This window comes from Rousettus aegyptiacus, unplaced genomic scaffold (assembly GCF_014176215.1).
Source record: "Rousettus aegyptiacus isolate mRouAeg1 unplaced genomic scaffold, mRouAeg1.p scaffold_m13_p_3, whole genome shotgun sequence".
Classification (NCBI taxonomy): domain Eukaryota; kingdom Metazoa; phylum Chordata; class Mammalia; order Chiroptera; family Pteropodidae; genus Rousettus; species Rousettus aegyptiacus.
Window position 1 is genome coordinate 135,967,889 of NW_023416306.1, and position 17,857 is coordinate 135,985,745.

Consider the following 17,857-nt stretch of genomic DNA (forward strand, 5'->3'; position numbering starts at 1 on the left):
AGTATTCTTTTATTGTACAGAAAAAAAATTAAGATACATAGGTTATTCTTTAAAATGGGTCTTTCTGATTATCACTATAAATATTTCTAAGATCTGAAAAGAACCCTGTCATAAAAAAGGATTTCAGTAAGCACACACTTTAAAGAGAATAAAAATAGTACTATTTTAATACCAAATAAATTATGTTCAAAAACTACTTGGATACATACTGGGTACCCCATACTCTGCAAGGTACCAAAACAGATAACCTTTTACAAAATGTTATTATAAATGAAATAAATATTTTTCTTACCGTTCAATTAGTAAGCTTAGCAATTCCTGTGGTTTACAAAATGAACGATATGTAGTAAGAAAAGTACGAACAAAATTGGGATCTGAAAAGGTAGAGCATAAAACAGGTTGCATGTTCAATTTATTCAGCATATTTTGGAGGCCTTACTTCCTTTTTCTTTTTATTTTGGCTCCTCCCACTGTGGCTCTTCCTGCCAATCGTGGTATTTCTTGATAAATGAGGATTGTTTTAAAATTTGAGATTCATGAATACAATTTTTATGAATATTTAATAATGAAGTTAACAATATTAAATTTTAGAGATGTTTACTTAGTTATTTCTTTTGATTCTGCAGTATTCTTTTTATTTTAGAGGCAATCCATTTTTTTTTTTTCCAAGCCTCAATCATTTTTGAACATTCTTGAAAAGCCTTTAGATCCTTGGCCCTAGATACTCACTTGCAATAAGTTTCACATACCTGCATACATATGATATGTTAATCTTTCAATTAATTTCACCACAGTTCCTCCTTTAATAATGGGGATTCCACTTCTACTTTGCAAGTTGTCTTCAAAAACAATGTTTTCCTCAGAGTCTTTTACCACAAAACGATATACTTCAGGACTTGGTAATCTCAAAGGTTGTTCATTTTCTTCTTTCAATAATACTGAATCTAGCATTCGATCTAGAGTACTACGATAATGAAGAGAAATAAGTGCTGCCATCCAATTGTTTTTCTCTTCAGCAGACTTAGCTGCAAATATTATACTGTTTTCATCTTTGGATACTAACTCAAAAGCATGTTTGTACTCACAAGTATCTTCTTTATCACATATTTGTATTTTCCTCATAACAAATTTTTCTTTTAATCTGTATTCTGCACTACTGTAACCTGGAAGGCGTGACTGGCTATGATTGGGTTTGCAGCTAATCATTAAGCCATCAAAGAGAAAAATATGCCGTTCATGTTTAGCACCAATTCTTGTCAATGGACCTTCCATAATGAATTCATTACAACACTGTCCAATATCTTTGCCTTCCCATCCATCTATGTTTTTCTGAATTTCATTCATTTTTTTAATAGCCAGATGCTTGCTTCTTAATTGGCGATTATAAAAAGGGCAAACAGGATCCCTAAAAACAAAATATGACAACGAATTTAGCTTATTCAATGGCTAAGCAACCCTAATTGCTTTAAGTGTAAACTACCTCACATCAAGTGACAAAAACATTAAATAACCAAACACTATACTCTGTACACAGCATTTACTTTCTTCAACTAACTTTGCTAATAAATGATACATGTCTCAATTTCATTACTATGAAAGGGAAGTACCAGAAGCTCTATATTTCATTCTTTTTGCTATAAGAATTAAAATTATAAATAATCCTAACTTTTTATATAAATTATACAAAATATTAAAAATATCTCTAAAAATTTTATTATGTATATCTTAACAATATGACAATGCCAATTTTAAGACCAAAAGAAAAATGTAAAAGTATAATTTTCAAAATTGCAACTATCACTATAAATAACATTTCTTGAAAAAACCAGGCATCAGATGTAGATGAAGTATGCAAAAGCATTTATATTTTCAACAGTTTGGAATTACCCAGGTCGGCGTCGTGGTGCATACTGCTTGTAAATTCGGTCCATACTACCTTGGAGATTCATGAGAGCAGTAATAGCTTGGTTCAAACATTCTCTGTCTTCTTGTTCTTCACTACATGCTTTCAATTGCTAAGAAAAACCAAAAAGAAAAATTAAACATGCATTGTTCAATTCTTTCCCTTTTTTATAATTAGAGGAAACAGCACCAAATATTATAAACTCTAAGTGAATTTTAAATATACTTAATAAAAAGAGCTATAATTTTAAATAATTATGTATACCTGATCCCTCAACCCAACCCTCTTTCTACATGTGTAAAGATAATACAGATATAAGGCCCTATTACCATAGCAATCAAGGAAAAAAAAAACTCAGATAACCATTTGGACACTTTCCAAGTATATAAAAGTAGTTTAAAACTTGCAAATTGGAAGCTTAAAAGTGACTTTTATTTATTAGTTGACTATGAATAGAGAAAATAAGATAAACAAATTATTTTGTATTCTTTAATAATTAAATCCTTAAGTTTTAGAGATTTCTAAAAGCTTGAATATCTCTGTTATATAAAATAAGTTATTAACGTTAGCACTTCAAGCCATCAAGACTTTTCTGGAAACAGCACCTCATGAAGAATTCAACTAATATTTTTTATAACACAAAATTTAAGCATTCTAGTAAATATTAAAAAACCATCCTTTGATGGTTTTTATCTTATTAACCCTTAGAAATAAGAATTATAAACTACATTATTAATCTTAACAACTTTGACCTTACTTTATTTATCCAAAAATTTCTCTTGTATCTTACTCTCAAAAGGGAAGAAAATTTACATTGCTCCAATGTTTTAACAGAAGAATTCAAAGTGGAGCATTAAGTAGAATATATGGATACAAATATACATTTATGCAAGAATATGGAAAATTAATCACTTCTCACAAAATTTTCTAAAATTCAAATCTATTTCATGACCTTAAACTACCTTACTAGAAATTTTGTGATAAATTTTCCTTATATTCCAAGAATAAATGGAAAACCATTCAGCGATGGTTCTTCTTTCTCATTAAGGAACTAAATGGATGTTGTTTGAGTATTATGTCCATTACTTCTCATTTCTATGTCTTAGGAATTATTCTCTATATGGAGCACAGAGCAATCTGATATTTTTGCAAGATACTTCCAAATAATTTAAGTGACTATTAGAAGTAAAACTTTATTCTCTAGATTAAGAAATAAAAATCGAGAGGATGAAAGAAAAAGATAAGCAATACAAAATACCACAGAAGTTTAAAAAAGGATCAACACTTGATTATTCCTTGCTACCAATCACTTATTATGCTATTGCAAAGATTTCTTTAAAAAGATTCTTCTCAGCTCCGCTCTAAAATACTTCCTTAGTAAATATGAATATTAATATAAAATGCTTATGTTTTTAATTCTTATTGTTTTTGTAGGTTCAAATTTCCAAACTATCACTAATTATGAGATTGTATAAAAATAACTGCTTTTCAATTTAGATGTATGGAGATATTAAATTTCTATTGTCTATTTGGTCTTCAGGTTGCTCAAACTCTTCCACAAAAATGGCCATGTCATTTTTAATATCTATGTAATAATTACAGGCCATGAAAAAGAAACAAAACTTCAGGTTATTTAAAACAGGATTTTCTGATGATATAAATATATAAAAAATGTCTCTGTTTGATATAACTTTAGTCCAATAATTTGCTAAACATTGCTGAATTTTCGGCAGTGAGAATAAATATCAGATTAATGAGTATCCATTAAGACATTTTGAAATAATGTATTTGAAAGATACAGACATCTGAAAAAAATGTATTCTAAACATCTTACACTTAGAAATTACCACACTGAACTACTTGCAGAAAAGTCATGCTCCTTCACACCCCTATGGCTTTCTACATATCTTCCTCTGCCCTTCTTTATACACCTGGTGAATTTAGCCTCTATAATACAATTGAGATGTCTTCTCCCTATGAAGCTACTTCCTGCCCCCCACCAAATATTTTCAGTAACATCCTGATATTGAAAAACCAATTTTTAACATTTTGCCACCTATGCTTCATCGTTCTGTGTGTAAGTGCATGTGCACCATTTTTTTCTCTTAACTATCTGAGAGTGGTTTGTGATACTAACTTTTCTTGTTGAGAAAAAGGAATCACTGCTGAATGCTTCTGAGATTGTTTTTGGAATGTGAGAAAAACTCCAGTATATCATCAATTACTCTCAAATAGTATCATCCCCCTTTACTCCTTTAATATTTCAGCGGTATGTCTTAGAACAAAAATATTCTTTCACAATATAGTGATCGAGTTCTGGATATTTAACACTGGTAAAGTTCTATTATCTAATTTACAGTGTATATCCAATTTTGTCACTATCCCAATCAAGTCCTTTAGGGTAATTCCCCACCCGCCCCAATATAAGATCCAGTCAGAGTTGCACTTAGCTCTTATGTTTCTACTGTCTTTGAATCCACAATAGTTCCTCAGCATTTGTCTTTCATGGCTCCCGAAATAACACACCAGAATAGCAGGCTAAACTCCTATTTACCCAATGCCCATATGAAGTTTTTGTAATTTCCCTAGATAGTTACTCCTGCCTCAATGAGCCCATAGTACTACTTATATTAGGCACTTATACTGTAATAATTTGATATTCATCTTCTTTATTAAACCATGAACTCCTTAACCATGGGGATATGTTTTATTCATTTTTAGTACAGTATCTGCAAATGGCAGGTTCCCAAAAAGGTAATTAGAATGACTGACTTGTATAAATACTTGTTATGAATACATTTATATACATACACACATACAGGAACACAAAGACAATGACAAAGCAAATGTTACCTGTTAACAATTAGTAAATTTAGATGAAAAGAGCTCACTATACTACTTTTGTAACTTTTTTCTATGTTTTTCAAAGTAAAAGGTAAAAAAGTATTACCTAGAAACTCAATTGTTTTACATTTGAAATATTGGCTTATCTTTCTCAATAATAAAAGTTATTAACAATGTCTTCTTGTGAAGCTTTAAACTAAACTAAGATAAAGTTCTCTTAAGAGGATAATTTTTATTCTTTCCATTACTAAATTTCCAAGGAATGACTAGAGAAATAAAGAGTAAAAGAATGTTATTTGGCTTCGAATTAATTAATTTTGAAGTGAGAGTAGATATGTTCTTAATAACAGAAGGATAAACAGATTTTTTTTTCTTAGAATATAAGAAGTATGTTATGAAGTTACTTATAAATAAGGGAATGTATGGTTTTTTCCATTTTCCTCTTACATAACGATAGAAATATATGTTAAGAAAAAAATCTAAAACTTATCTGAGAAAAAATAGAAAGTGAAAGTAGTTAGTGATTAACTCCAAAGTGGTTTAAATGTAAAAAGAACAAAAGAAGAAACATATTATCTATAAAATGAACTTTAAAGTATTGCTATGAATAAGAATAAGCCAACAATATACTATAAAATAATTTCAGGTAAACTATATATGATAGCCTATCATTTCTCATTATATAGTTTTCTGTTTGCTTATCGTAAATTCTGATTCTAGGAAGTAAAACTCAATATATACAAATGCTACATCCACAAATAAATCTCCCTTAGTATATGGCCGAAGCAGATAACTTTAAATTAAAATTATTCCAGGATGGTGTTTTCTATTCCCAAAGGAATATGATAGCCTTATGTCACACTGGTCCAGGCTTCTTTCTTATGGTTCTCACCCCAAAGTGAGCATAACATGAAATTTATTTTAGATGTGTACTTGAGCCCAAACAGTATCACAAAAAGGCAATTTATCTACAGAATAGGAGAAAATATTTGCAAATGATATATCTGATGAGGCATTAACATCCAGAATACATAAAGAACTCCTATTGCAACAAATATACAAATAACCCAAGGAAAAAATGGGCAGAAGACTTGACTAGACATTTCTCCAAAAAAGATAAACAACCAACAAGTACATGATTGCTCACTATCACTAATTACTAAGGAAATGCAAATCAAAACCACAATGAGATACTATCTCACATCCATTTGGATGGCTACTATCTAAAAACAAAAACAACAAGTGTTGGCAAGGATGTGGAGAAACTGACACCCTTATCACCGTTGGTGGAGGTGTAAAATGGTAATAGCTGCTATGGAACACAGTTTAATGTTTCCTCAAAAAATTAAAAACGTCTGCTTTATTTTAATTAACTGACTAACTAGTCCTAATCACAATGGCCAAGAGCACTTGGAATCCAGTAATTAATTGGTGGCAAAAGTAGCTATGGCCTTAGGATGAGTCAGGCCATTTTAGCTAATGTCCTGATCTTAGATGCAGACCTCAGGAATTTAGAAAATTAATCATCCAGATAGGAGGGACGATAAGCTTCAATTATAGAGTCAAACCAGGATTTTTAAATGTTGCAAATATTAGAAGATAACTATAAGAGTAATACTAGGACTTCCAAGTAGACATGAACATTATCTAAAAAATTTTAGGAATCAACTATACATCTGGGGCTGCCAAAATATTATTCATATAAAGCCTACAATCCTTCTTATGAGTTCTTTATGGACCTATTGGTCTCCATGGATATATATACAATCAAGTTGCTCATCTATTTGTGTACAAAAGCTGGTGAGCTCCAGCATTATACTCTATGAGTAATAAGACTCCATGAAAAAGAATTCTTCAGGTAGGCATTCATTAGAAATCATCAAATGAATACCTTGCCTACATGCCTAAAAAATACAGAGTTAGCGTTATTCTGGATTTTATTTTAATATTATTACTAATGAGTTAGATAAGTCTGAATAGGTTGTCTAAATCAACAACCTGGTATCCTAAAGGAGAGGTATAAAAATGCTCAAGCAGAAAATGCCTTGCTTACAAAAGCAATAAAAAAGTTGGGGAAGAAAATTTTACTGAGCAAGATACATTAAAAATGGAAATAATCCAAAAGTAGGCAAAAGTCCTAACGTGTTAGCTGGAGTCAATGAAGATCAGTATCTATGATATAGAGAAATGAGAATGGATGGTCCCCAGAAAATCTCCATCTCTCCATATGCCCATTTGGTATCTTAAAGATCAAGGGAAAATGCATATGGAACCTGAAGTGGAAAAAGGAACACTTGATGAATTCTGATATCTGTCCAAAAGCAGCAGATATTCTTTTATAATTATGTAATACTGCTTTAAGTTTTCAAAGAATGAACTATAAAATCACCCATGTCTCATCAGTGAAACTATTAACCTTAGAGTAAATATGGAATATACTGAAGGTTTAGTTAACGCACAGCAATAAAAACAAATAGAAACGTGGAACGCAAAGACAAGTCACAGAAAGTATTTAAAATGGTGAAAGACTTAAATAACTCCACAAAACGTTATCCCAAAGGCTAATAAACATACTATACCCAAGCTCATTAATAATCAAGAAATACAAATTAAAAATCATCAGAGACAATTACAAATGTATAAGAGATGAGAAAAAATTTAAAGTTATGAAAATATGCATAAAGAGCATCATGTCATGCATTCTGGTAGAAGTGTAAACCATATAACCTACTTTGGAAAACTACTTGGTATCATCTATTAAATTTGAAAATATGCGTACCCTATGACCAAGCAATTCCATTCCTGAATATATATATACTCCAGAGAAATGAAATGCATGCACATGTGTACAAAGAGGTCTGTACAAGAATGTCCATAGCAAGTGTTATCAGTAATAGCAAAAGAAACCAGAAAAGAATAAATAAATTATGGTTTATAAAACAGGAAGAAAATTAAACTAGAGCAACATACAACAACATCAATGAATCTTACATATATAACTTTGAGAGAAGATACAACAGAAAATAAGTACAATTTAATTTAATTTATATAAAGTTTAGAAACAGGCTCTGTATATTAATGATATATACATAGGTGGTTAAACTGGAAAGAAAAGCAAGAAAGCAACTGCCATTAAATTCAGGGTAGTTGTTTACCTCTGGTGTTTACACATTATATTCATTAATGTTTTTATTATTTCATGCTTTTCTCTAGGTATGTAATATATCATAATAAAGTTTACACTATGGGTAATTAGACTCCATAAAAAAGAATTACTGAGGTAAGTGTTTATTAGAAATCATCATATGAATGTACCAGGCCTAAATACCTACAAAATATAATTACTTACTTAAGTTATTGCTTACTTAAGAGTCAAACCATTGTTGCTGTGTGCCTCCAAAAATTAATTTTAACAAGTGAACTTTTTTATAATGTTAGTACTCTGAGATTGTATATTATGAAATGACAGATAAAGATACATTTTCCTGTCTCTATATACCACCTGGAAATGACATGAAGATAAGTAAGAAAGACAGGCTTTTCTTCGTGGTTCATGGAAAGAAGGTAGACATTTAAGTCCTTTATTTTTATGAATAAAAAGTAACATGATAGTATCAAAAATTAGCTTTTAAGCCTCATAAATACAAGTAACCATTTACCTTACCTTCAATAATTCAAAATAGTGCCAACAGTGATACACTGGCACCAGCATAAGGCGTGGAAGGACATAACGAACTGCTTCTTTAAAACCATCAGCAATGGCCTGCAAAGCAAAAAGATCAAATATTATATTTCTGATATCAAAGATATATAACAGCAGAGCCTAACGGAAATAGCTTTTAAAAATACAAGATACAGACTTATGAAAACGATAATGGAAAACATGTTCTATATTAGAATCAAAGTGCTATCAATCAAATTTTTTCTCCTTTTGCTCCTTTAAATCATTAGGTAAATACATACATTTCTTCATCTCTTATATGGCTAAAATAACTTTCACAATAATCCTCACGAGTTTTCTCCAAAAGTTTTGGGTTCCACATACAAACCCAAATTTTGAAAAGCTATATACCTTCTTGTACATTTTTATGTCACCACTTGAAATGCTTTAAGTTTAAGTAGTTACGAAGGATGTATTTTGGGGGATGTTACATGTATATTGTAGATATGATTTAAATATATTTCAAACAATGATTAAGTTTCAGATTTAGCTCGTTTATGAAAAATGTCTGTCATAAAACTTAATTGACAAAGCCAACTTTTACTGTCAAAACAGTCAGATCAGACTTAATTTCTGCAAAAAGTCTGACTTCAGTCTTAAATTCAAATACATGTTAATGTCACAGTCTTAAGTACAGATAGCATCTGGAAGAATCTAACATAGCACATCCAGGTATGAGAACTTTAACTTTACAAATCTCCCTCTCCTTTATTCCAATGTTCGATGAATGATAAAGTACTATTTTAAAAAAGTTAACCTTCACCCTTGTTACAACCATCTTATTTCTAAATTCTTAGATAGCTATGACAAGACATAGGTAGATATGATACACCATTTCAACTATCAAGAGTTAACAATCAATAGTTCTCTCAGAACTCCTTTGCTTTGCTTTCAATGAACTTGCCACATTGAAATTTATAATGTATTTGGTCCTCACCCACAGTTCCTGGCTCCCCCAAATAAACAGCAGCTTCCCTCAAACCCTTGGAATTTCCTAAGTTTCACATTATAAAGTTATCTTTAGTTATGAGATGACTTTTGGACTTTACACAGGGTAAGGGCTACTTGCCAGGAGAACTAACCCTGTGATTAGAGGTTTGGAATTTACAGTTCCACTGCTTGACCTTTGGGTAGGATAAAGGGGCTGGAGACTTGAGTTCAACTGCCAGTGGCCAATGACTTAGTCAATCATGATTACATAATGAAGCCTCCATAAAAACCCAGGACAGCTTGTTGATATTTTCAGAGAGCTTCCACATTAGGAAACTGGAATGCTTCCATGTGCCACCAAGCTGGAGCTCCAAGCTCCATATGGACATAAGCTCTTCATTTAGGGACCTCACCCTATATATCTTTTCATCTGGCTGCTGATTCATCTCCTTTAATATCCTTTTATAATAAACCAGTAATCTAACAAGTAAAATGTTTCTCTGAGTTCTGTGAGTCATTCTAAGGAGGGAGTCGTTAGAACTTCCAATCAATAGCTAGTTGGTTAAATAAGGTAAGAGCCTGGGTTTGCAGGTCTGAAAAGTGTGTGTGTGTGTGTGTGTGTGTGTGTGCGCGCGCACACACACATGCACATACGACGGCAAGTGAATGAGGTTGAAGGTAGTAGCTTGGAAACACAGTATGATAGAATTAAACCCTTAATTATGGAATTTGATACTATTTCCAGGTAGACAGTGTCAGAATTGAGTTGAATTCTTGCTGGTATCTAAAAATTGTTTGTCAGTGTTGGGGGAGAGCCATCCCTTCCCCTTAAAACTGGATCCAGGAACCCTATTCAGAACTCTATTTCAGGAGCAATACATTTGTTTTTCCCCTGACTGGTGCCCTGGAAGTTTTACACTCAGTGCATAATGGGAAATTTAATATGGCCATAGATAATGTATAAAAGAAATTGGAAAGGATAATGCAAAAAATACAAACAAGGTGGCTGGAAAAATAGAAACTGATTCCCAAAAGTTATCTGTGCCCTTATATCACCTGCAAGATCTTGGTGAATAGCTAGGTTACATATATCCTAGTTTTGAAAACTAATAGTCTATAGAATAAATGGTTTTCTAAAATTTATCAGGGATTTAAAAGTCACTTGTTTTGATTTTAAGTCATTAAGGTTGCCTTATTTAAACTAGTATTTCTCATCAGATAAATACAGACAACAGCAACATATAATATGAAAAATAAATCTGATATGCTGCTTTTAAAATATATCTTCATAGGTCTATGGCCATGCCACCCTAAACATGTCCGATCTTATCTGATCTTGGAGGCTAACCAGGATTGGACCTGTTTAGTACTTGGTTGGGAGACCACCTAGGAAGACCAGGTGTTGTAGGTGTTTAAAAAATAAAAAAAGGGAAAAAAAATATATATCCTCATAGGTAAACACTTCTATAATTCTCATATTGTTTACTGAAGTTAAATTATAATTTGTTCAACAGACTTGACAACTATTATTTGGGCCAAAACTCTTAAAGTGTGCTTTATAACTTCTAAAGAAGTTTTATTATTTTTTAAAATAAAGCATTACTTCTACAACTTTATTATTACTATTATTGTTGTTATTATTACTATTATTATTTTAGGTGAGGCAACCTTTGGTTGACCTCACAGATTACAAGGACCTTGTCGACTTATGATCCTTTTTTTAAAAAAATTTTTTATGCCTACAGCACCTGGTCTTCCTAGGTGGTCTCCCATCCAAGTACTAACCAGGCCCAACTCTGCTTAGCTTCTAAGATCAGACGAGATTGGGCACGTTCAGGGCGGCCAAAGACCTCTATAGCTTTTAAAAGTTAATACAGTACAAATGAGTTTGGCCTGAAAAGGGATTTCATCTAACTCTGAATTTCACTGACTATCTGGGACAGTAGCTTAAATAATTAGACCCTAAACATTCAAATCCCACAGTAAGAATTAATAATAAAATAAGAATAAAAGATGTGTTGTGAGTACTTTCAATAAATATGCAAAGATCTTATAGGCTGATTATATGATTTAACATGTTTACTTTATCGTTTATATATAAGATTCAGCTTAAAAACTTTTCCTTCATTGAAGTAAATTTTGAGAATTAAGTGTAATTTTTATTCTAAGTTGACAAGTTTTTGAGTAGAAGAAGATAATAATGGGAATTCACAGTAAAGAAGGCAGGGAAAAGATGGTAAGTTCGGTTTTGAACATTTATGTCTGAAGTGCCCATGGGACAGCTAAGTGAATTATTTCAAAAGGGAGCTGGTTACATGAAAGTGTACACATGCATGTAAACATGCATGACTGATGCTCAAGAGTTATGGCTTAAAAACACAAATAGGAAGTCACTGGCATATAGGCAGTAGCTAAAGTAAAAGGTATGAATAAAGTCACTCGAGGAGAGTATGAAAGAAACAGAAAATCAAGGGCTAATAATAGAAGTTGGATAATACTTGCAATTAAGGAGACTGACAAAAAGAAAATCAGAGAAGATGAAAATTAAAGAAAGTATCATGGGAGCCAAAAGGACAGGGGACTGACTAACAAATACTACAAACATAAAAGTGAAGTCAAAATATCCACTGGATTTGGTTGATAAATTCATTGTCAGGGGAGTTTGTAGTGTTACATCCTGATTAGGACACAGATGGTAGAGTAATGAAGAATGGTAAAAAAGTACTGTGAAGATAAATGGCTACAAAGAGAAAAAAACAAAACAGGGAAGTAATGAAAGCTTTATTTGCTTGTTTTAAGACAATAAAGATTTGACCATATTCATATACTAAGGGAGAAAAGCATGTCTAAATTCAACATCTATAGCAACAAGTAGTGAAGGATCATCAATGCCAATGTAACCTTCGTTTAGTGTTGAAAAAGTAAAAACGTAAATTTCATTTGTCTCTCTCCACTTATTCTCATTTTATCTAACTGCATTACTGAACCAATTAACTTGTATACTTCTAATTAACATACTTAACTCCTTTAAACTATGAGCCTGATAAGAGAAATCAGTATGAATAAACATGAGGTTATTCTCCACTCTTTTTGATTTCACTTCTATCTGATTGGGAATAAGAACTTGAAATAGCTCTCCATATTTCTATTTCCCAGATCTAGAATGTGCCAAATTTTTCTGGTCAATCAGAATTTGTGATGGTATTCTAAAAAAGATTTCTATATTAAGGACAGATTAGTTTTTTTCAATCTAAAATAGGCTTAGAATTAACAGATTTTGAAGGATTGGTAAAATAGATCCTCAGTTGCTTTATGAAAAGATTCTAGAATTACAAATATTTGAAGAGTAAAATGGTGAAATATTTTTTAGTTGCTTTATTAAAAAAATAAATAAATAATATACATTTAAGTTTACCTGAAAGTGAAGAGCCACTGCAGGTCTGGCCATCAACTTACTGAAATGTTCATTAAATTTAGGTGAAAGAATGTCCTGTGATAATGTTTCATAAGGATCAAATGCTTGCTCCTATATTTTTAAGAAAGAAAAATGTGTTAGGTTTAAAAGAACATTTTTTCTACCAACATGGCACAGATTACTTAACAGCAAATTTTTATTCAAGTTCTCAACTAGGTTTCAGAACTTTTTGCTCTCACTTTGTAGAAACAAACAATAACTATAGTTATAACTGCCAAAATTTTTAAAGTGTAACTAAAGACTGTGAGCTATAGATGACAAGAAGTTACTGGTCTTCAAATAGGTCGCTGACTCTGTGGTAACAAGTATCAAACTATTAAAATGCTTATGTAAATTTATTCCCAAGAAACAAAAAGTATATTTATTAGTAAAAGAAGGCTGGGACTTGAAATTTCAGTTAAGCTTAACTAAGTTAAAATAAGTTTACACTCAGGATACTTTCAAAGGAAGCAAAAAGTGATATACATATTTTTTCCACTCATTCCTTTTCAAAAGAAAAAGGAAGCAAAGACCAATGTACAGCAAAATAACAAAGCAGCAACTGCCTATATTTGATCCAATGTTTATATTTAAATTCCAATTATTTGATAATAATCAATATCCCCAATGTTTAGTTAGAACTAAGAAGTCTGCTTCATTTTTGTATTTTAAAGACCCCAGTATGTTTTTCAGACATAACAATGTTGGTGACGATGCAGAGGAACTGGAATCCTTGTCCATTGCTCATGGTAATGTGAAACGGTGTAGCTAGCCCCTGTGGAAACAGGCAGTTTTTCAAAAAGCTAAATAAAGAATTACTGTATGACCCAGCAATTCCGCTCCTAGGTATGTACTCAAAAGAACTGAAGACAACGGCTCAGATACTTGTATGCCAATGTTCATTGCTATTATTCACAATAGCCAAAAGGTAGAAAAAATACAAGTGTCTATCAACAAATAACTGGATAAACAAAATGTGATATCTACATACAATGGAATATTACTCAGCCATAGAAAGGGATGGAGTTCATCCATGTCATAAATGCTATGACATGGATGGACCTTGAAAACATTATGCTAAGTAAAATAAGCAGACACAAAAATACAATTATTACATGATTCCATTTTTATCAAATATCTAGAATCAGTAAATTTGTGGAGACAAAGTAGATTAGAGGTTACCCAGGGTTGGAGGGAGGGAAAAATAGGGAGTAGTTACTTAATGAGTAGAGTTTCTGTTTGGGGTGATGAAAAAATTTTAGAAATACATAGTGGTAATGGTTGTATAATATTGTGGATTTAATTAATGCTACTGAATTGTACATATAAAAATGATTAAAATGGCAAATTTCATTATATATATTTTACAATAAAAAATAAAAATTAGAAAATATATTGTTTTTGAACCATGATATCTTTAAGAGTATAGCAGAAAGCCAAACAACAAATTAATATGCCAAGATATCACTAACTAAAAACTTTCTAAAAAGAACCAAAACTGAATATTTTGGTTAGGCATCAGTAACTGAGTATTTCTACACTAACAGTTTCATTGTGTACAAAATAGATGTAATAAAAGTGATCTATATTCTCAGAAAGATATAAGCCAAGATTATAAAATTAGGAAATTTATATGAAATCTACAGAAAGCACTTTTAAAACCCTGGTTTCCAAAATAAATAAAAATGGTCAATGAGTATGACGAGATGTTCAACATCATTAGTTTAAAAAAAACAGCAAAAGTAAAAAAATAATGAGATGCTGTTTTTTTTTTTTAACCAGGAGACTGGCAAAAATCAATGGCATAATACCCAAAGTTAGTGAAAGTGTAGAAAAAAATAAGGCCTGCATATACTAGAACTTATTTGGAAGCAAATGTGGCAAAATGTTTCAGTTCTTAAAACATACCTAGTCTTTAGTACTACAATTCCTCTTCTAGGAATATATCCTAAAATAATTATTAGGCTATGAAGGCATAGTATGAATATGTTTGCAGTATTATTTACAATGACCAAAATGGAAACAGCTTACATGCTTAACAATAGTAGATAGTTATAATGTTATGATGCCTCCATAATAATATGGTACTATTTGGACTTTAAAAATTGTATTGAAGTATATTCATTAACATGGAAAGTGTCTGTGATGTACTTACTAAAAAGAAGCAGGTAATAAAAGACTAAGATCCTATTTTGTAAGAAAAATAGATTTGTTTGCATTTATAGAAAATAACTGTAAGAATAATTTAAAAAGATATCATCTCTGGATATTACAAAATGGATTTTCATTTTATTTATATTTGCCTCTTTTTGTATATTTTTAAAAAATGATCTATACTACTTTTACGATCACTCGACAACAAAATGATTTTCACTTTGGAAATGATATTAAAATATAAATTTCCTTTTTAATTTTTGAAAATTAAAACTAAAACCCAAAATGGCTAAACAGCTACGGACAATAAAATTTTTCACCTTAAATGCACTCCCATTAAAAAAAAACCTTAGAACTTACTAGTCTATCAACTTTCACTATTAGTATTATCATAAATATACTATAAAGTGTCATTATAAATATATTGTACATATAGTCTGCTATTGGTTAAATTATACATATCTTTTACAGTAGCCAGCAGTGTATTCTAATTTTCAGTGTATCTTACTAAATTTCTTATACATCATTTAAGACTTACATAAGAATATAAAGTAGGTTTGTAAACTTACTTCTGCCAAATCTTCAAAACAGCTGCCAGCTAAGGGATGAGGACTGCTTTCATCAGTCATTTCAACTGTGTCTTCAATCAAACCTAAAAGTTTTATAGTCAACTCGTGTATATCCGAGATATTACTGAAAATCTTTTCAATGTCCTGATAAAAGAAAAAAAAAAAAGATTAAAACATAAGGTTGAGAATTTTGTTTAAAAGTTACTAAATATAAGCAATATAAGTGTTAAGGGTGTATTTTCATTGAATCACATACTAATATATTCAAGACATAGCAAAAGTTGATCACAAATAAGGAAGAGAAATAAAAACTCTTTGGATTAGACACAGTAAATTTTACTGGAAAATATAGATTCTAGATTTTATTTTCCAATTACAGTTGACATATATTATATTAGTTTCATGTGTACAACATAGTTATTAGACGTTTATACACCTTACGAAGTGCCTACCCCAGTAAGTCTAGTGCCCATCTGATACCACAGTTGTTACATTATTATTGACTCTGTTCTTTATGCTTTATTTTACATCCCTGTGGCTATTTTTATAACTGGCAATGTGTACTTCTTAATTTCTTTTACCTTTTACATCTGTCACCCAACACTCCTCCCATTTGGCAACCATCAATTGTTCTTTGTATCTATGAGTTTGTTTCAATCGTTTTTTAGGTTCCACACATAAGCAAAAATCATATAGTATTTGTCTTTCTCTGACTTATTTCACTCAGCATAATACCTACTAGGTCTATCCATGTTGTAGTACAGTAAGATCCTTTTTCATGGCTGAGTAATATTTCATTATTTATATGTACCACATCTTCTTTATTCAAGTATCTACTGAAGGACATTTAGATCGTTACCATGTCTTGCTACCGTGACCAATGCTGCAATGAACATAGGGGTACATATATGTTTACCAATAAAAGTTTCGAATTTTTCAGGTACATACCTAGAAGAGGGATTGCTGTGTCATATGGTAGTTCTATTAAATTTCCGATTAATCTTTATACTGTTTTCCATAGTGGCTGTACCAATTTACATTCCCACCACCAGTGTATGAATGTTTCTTTTTCTCTACATCTTCTCCAACACTTGTTATTTCTAGTCTTATTAATAATAGTCATTCTAGTAGGTGTGAGGTGTGGTATCTCATTGTGGTTTTGATTTGCGTTTCCCTTATAGCTAGTGAAGTTGAACATCTTTTCATATATTTGTTGGTTGTTTCATTTGTATGACTTCTTGGGAAAAGTGTCTTTTCAGGTCCTCTGCCCACTTTTTAACTGGATTCTTTTTTTGTTGTTGAGTTGTAGTTCTGAATATATTTTGGATATTATCTCCTTATCAAAGAGGCATCATTTGTAAATATCTTCTCTCTCTTATTTCCCTTTTTGTTTTATGTTTCTTTTGCTGTGCAGAGCTTTTTAGTTTTATATAGCCCCATTCATTTATTTTTGCTTTTACTTCCCTTGGTCAAGTTCACGAAAGCCTCTCTAAAACCAAGGTCTATAAGTTTAGGATCTATGTCTTCTTCTATGTATTTTATTGTTTCAAGTCTTATATTTAAGTCTTAGCAATCCAAGTTGGGTTAATTTTTGTGTATGGTGTTAAAAAGCAGTCTAGCTTCATTCTTTTGTATGTGGCTTTCCAATTTTCCCACTATCATTTATTGAAAAGGCGTTTCTTTCTTCATTATATGTTGTCAGCCCTTTTGTTGAAAATAAGTTGCTCATATATATGTGAGTTTATTTCTAGGCTCTCAATTCTGTTCCATTGATCTGTGTGTCTGTTTTTCTGCCATTACCATACTGTTTTGGTTATTGTAGCTTTGTAGTATAATTTCAACTCAGGGAGTATGATACCTTCAGTCTTTTTTTTTTCCTCTCAGGATTGCTTTGGGTATTTGGGGTCTTTCATGTTCCATGCAAATTTGATTTGTTTTTTTTTTGTTCTATTTCTTTGAAAAATGCCATTGGGATTTTGATGAGGATCACAGTACATCTGTGTATTGCTTTAGGTAATTTGGCCTTTTTAACTATGTTGATTTTTCCAATTTGTGAATATGGACTATTTCTTTGTGTATTCAATTTCTCTTAATGTCTTGTAGTTTTCAGTGTATATGGCCTTCACTTCCTTTGTTGTTTATTCCTAGGTATTTTATCCTTTTTGTTGCAATTGCAAATGGAATTGTTTTCTTCATTTCTTTTCCTGATATTTCATTATTAGTATATAGGTAAAAATCTTTTTTTTTTTTTTTTAAGAGTATTTGTCTAGCTGAATTCTTTA

The 17,857-nt window shown here is 31.1% G+C and overlaps 1 protein-coding gene and 1 pseudogene across 1 annotated transcript in view; both read right to left on the bottom strand.

The window, feature by feature from the left end:
• SOS2 (SOS Ras/Rho guanine nucleotide exchange factor 2) overlaps positions 1-17,857 on the bottom strand; it is an 82,052-nt gene that overhangs the window by 38,482 nt on the left and 25,713 nt on the right. The window contains exons 6-11 of the mRNA XM_016145768.2: positions 15,576-15,719; positions 12,814-12,924; positions 8,412-8,510; positions 1,888-2,015; positions 750-1,405; positions 293-374 (exon numbers count right to left, since the gene is read on the bottom strand). Coding sequence (XP_016001254.1) covers positions 293-374; positions 750-1,405; positions 1,888-2,015; positions 8,412-8,510; positions 12,814-12,924; positions 15,576-15,719 — 1,220 coding nt within the window. The remainder of the gene's footprint in view (positions 1-292; positions 375-749; positions 1,406-1,887; positions 2,016-8,411; positions 8,511-12,813; positions 12,925-15,575; positions 15,720-17,857) is intronic.
• On the bottom strand, positions 11,135-11,248 carry LOC118600626 (annotated as a pseudogene).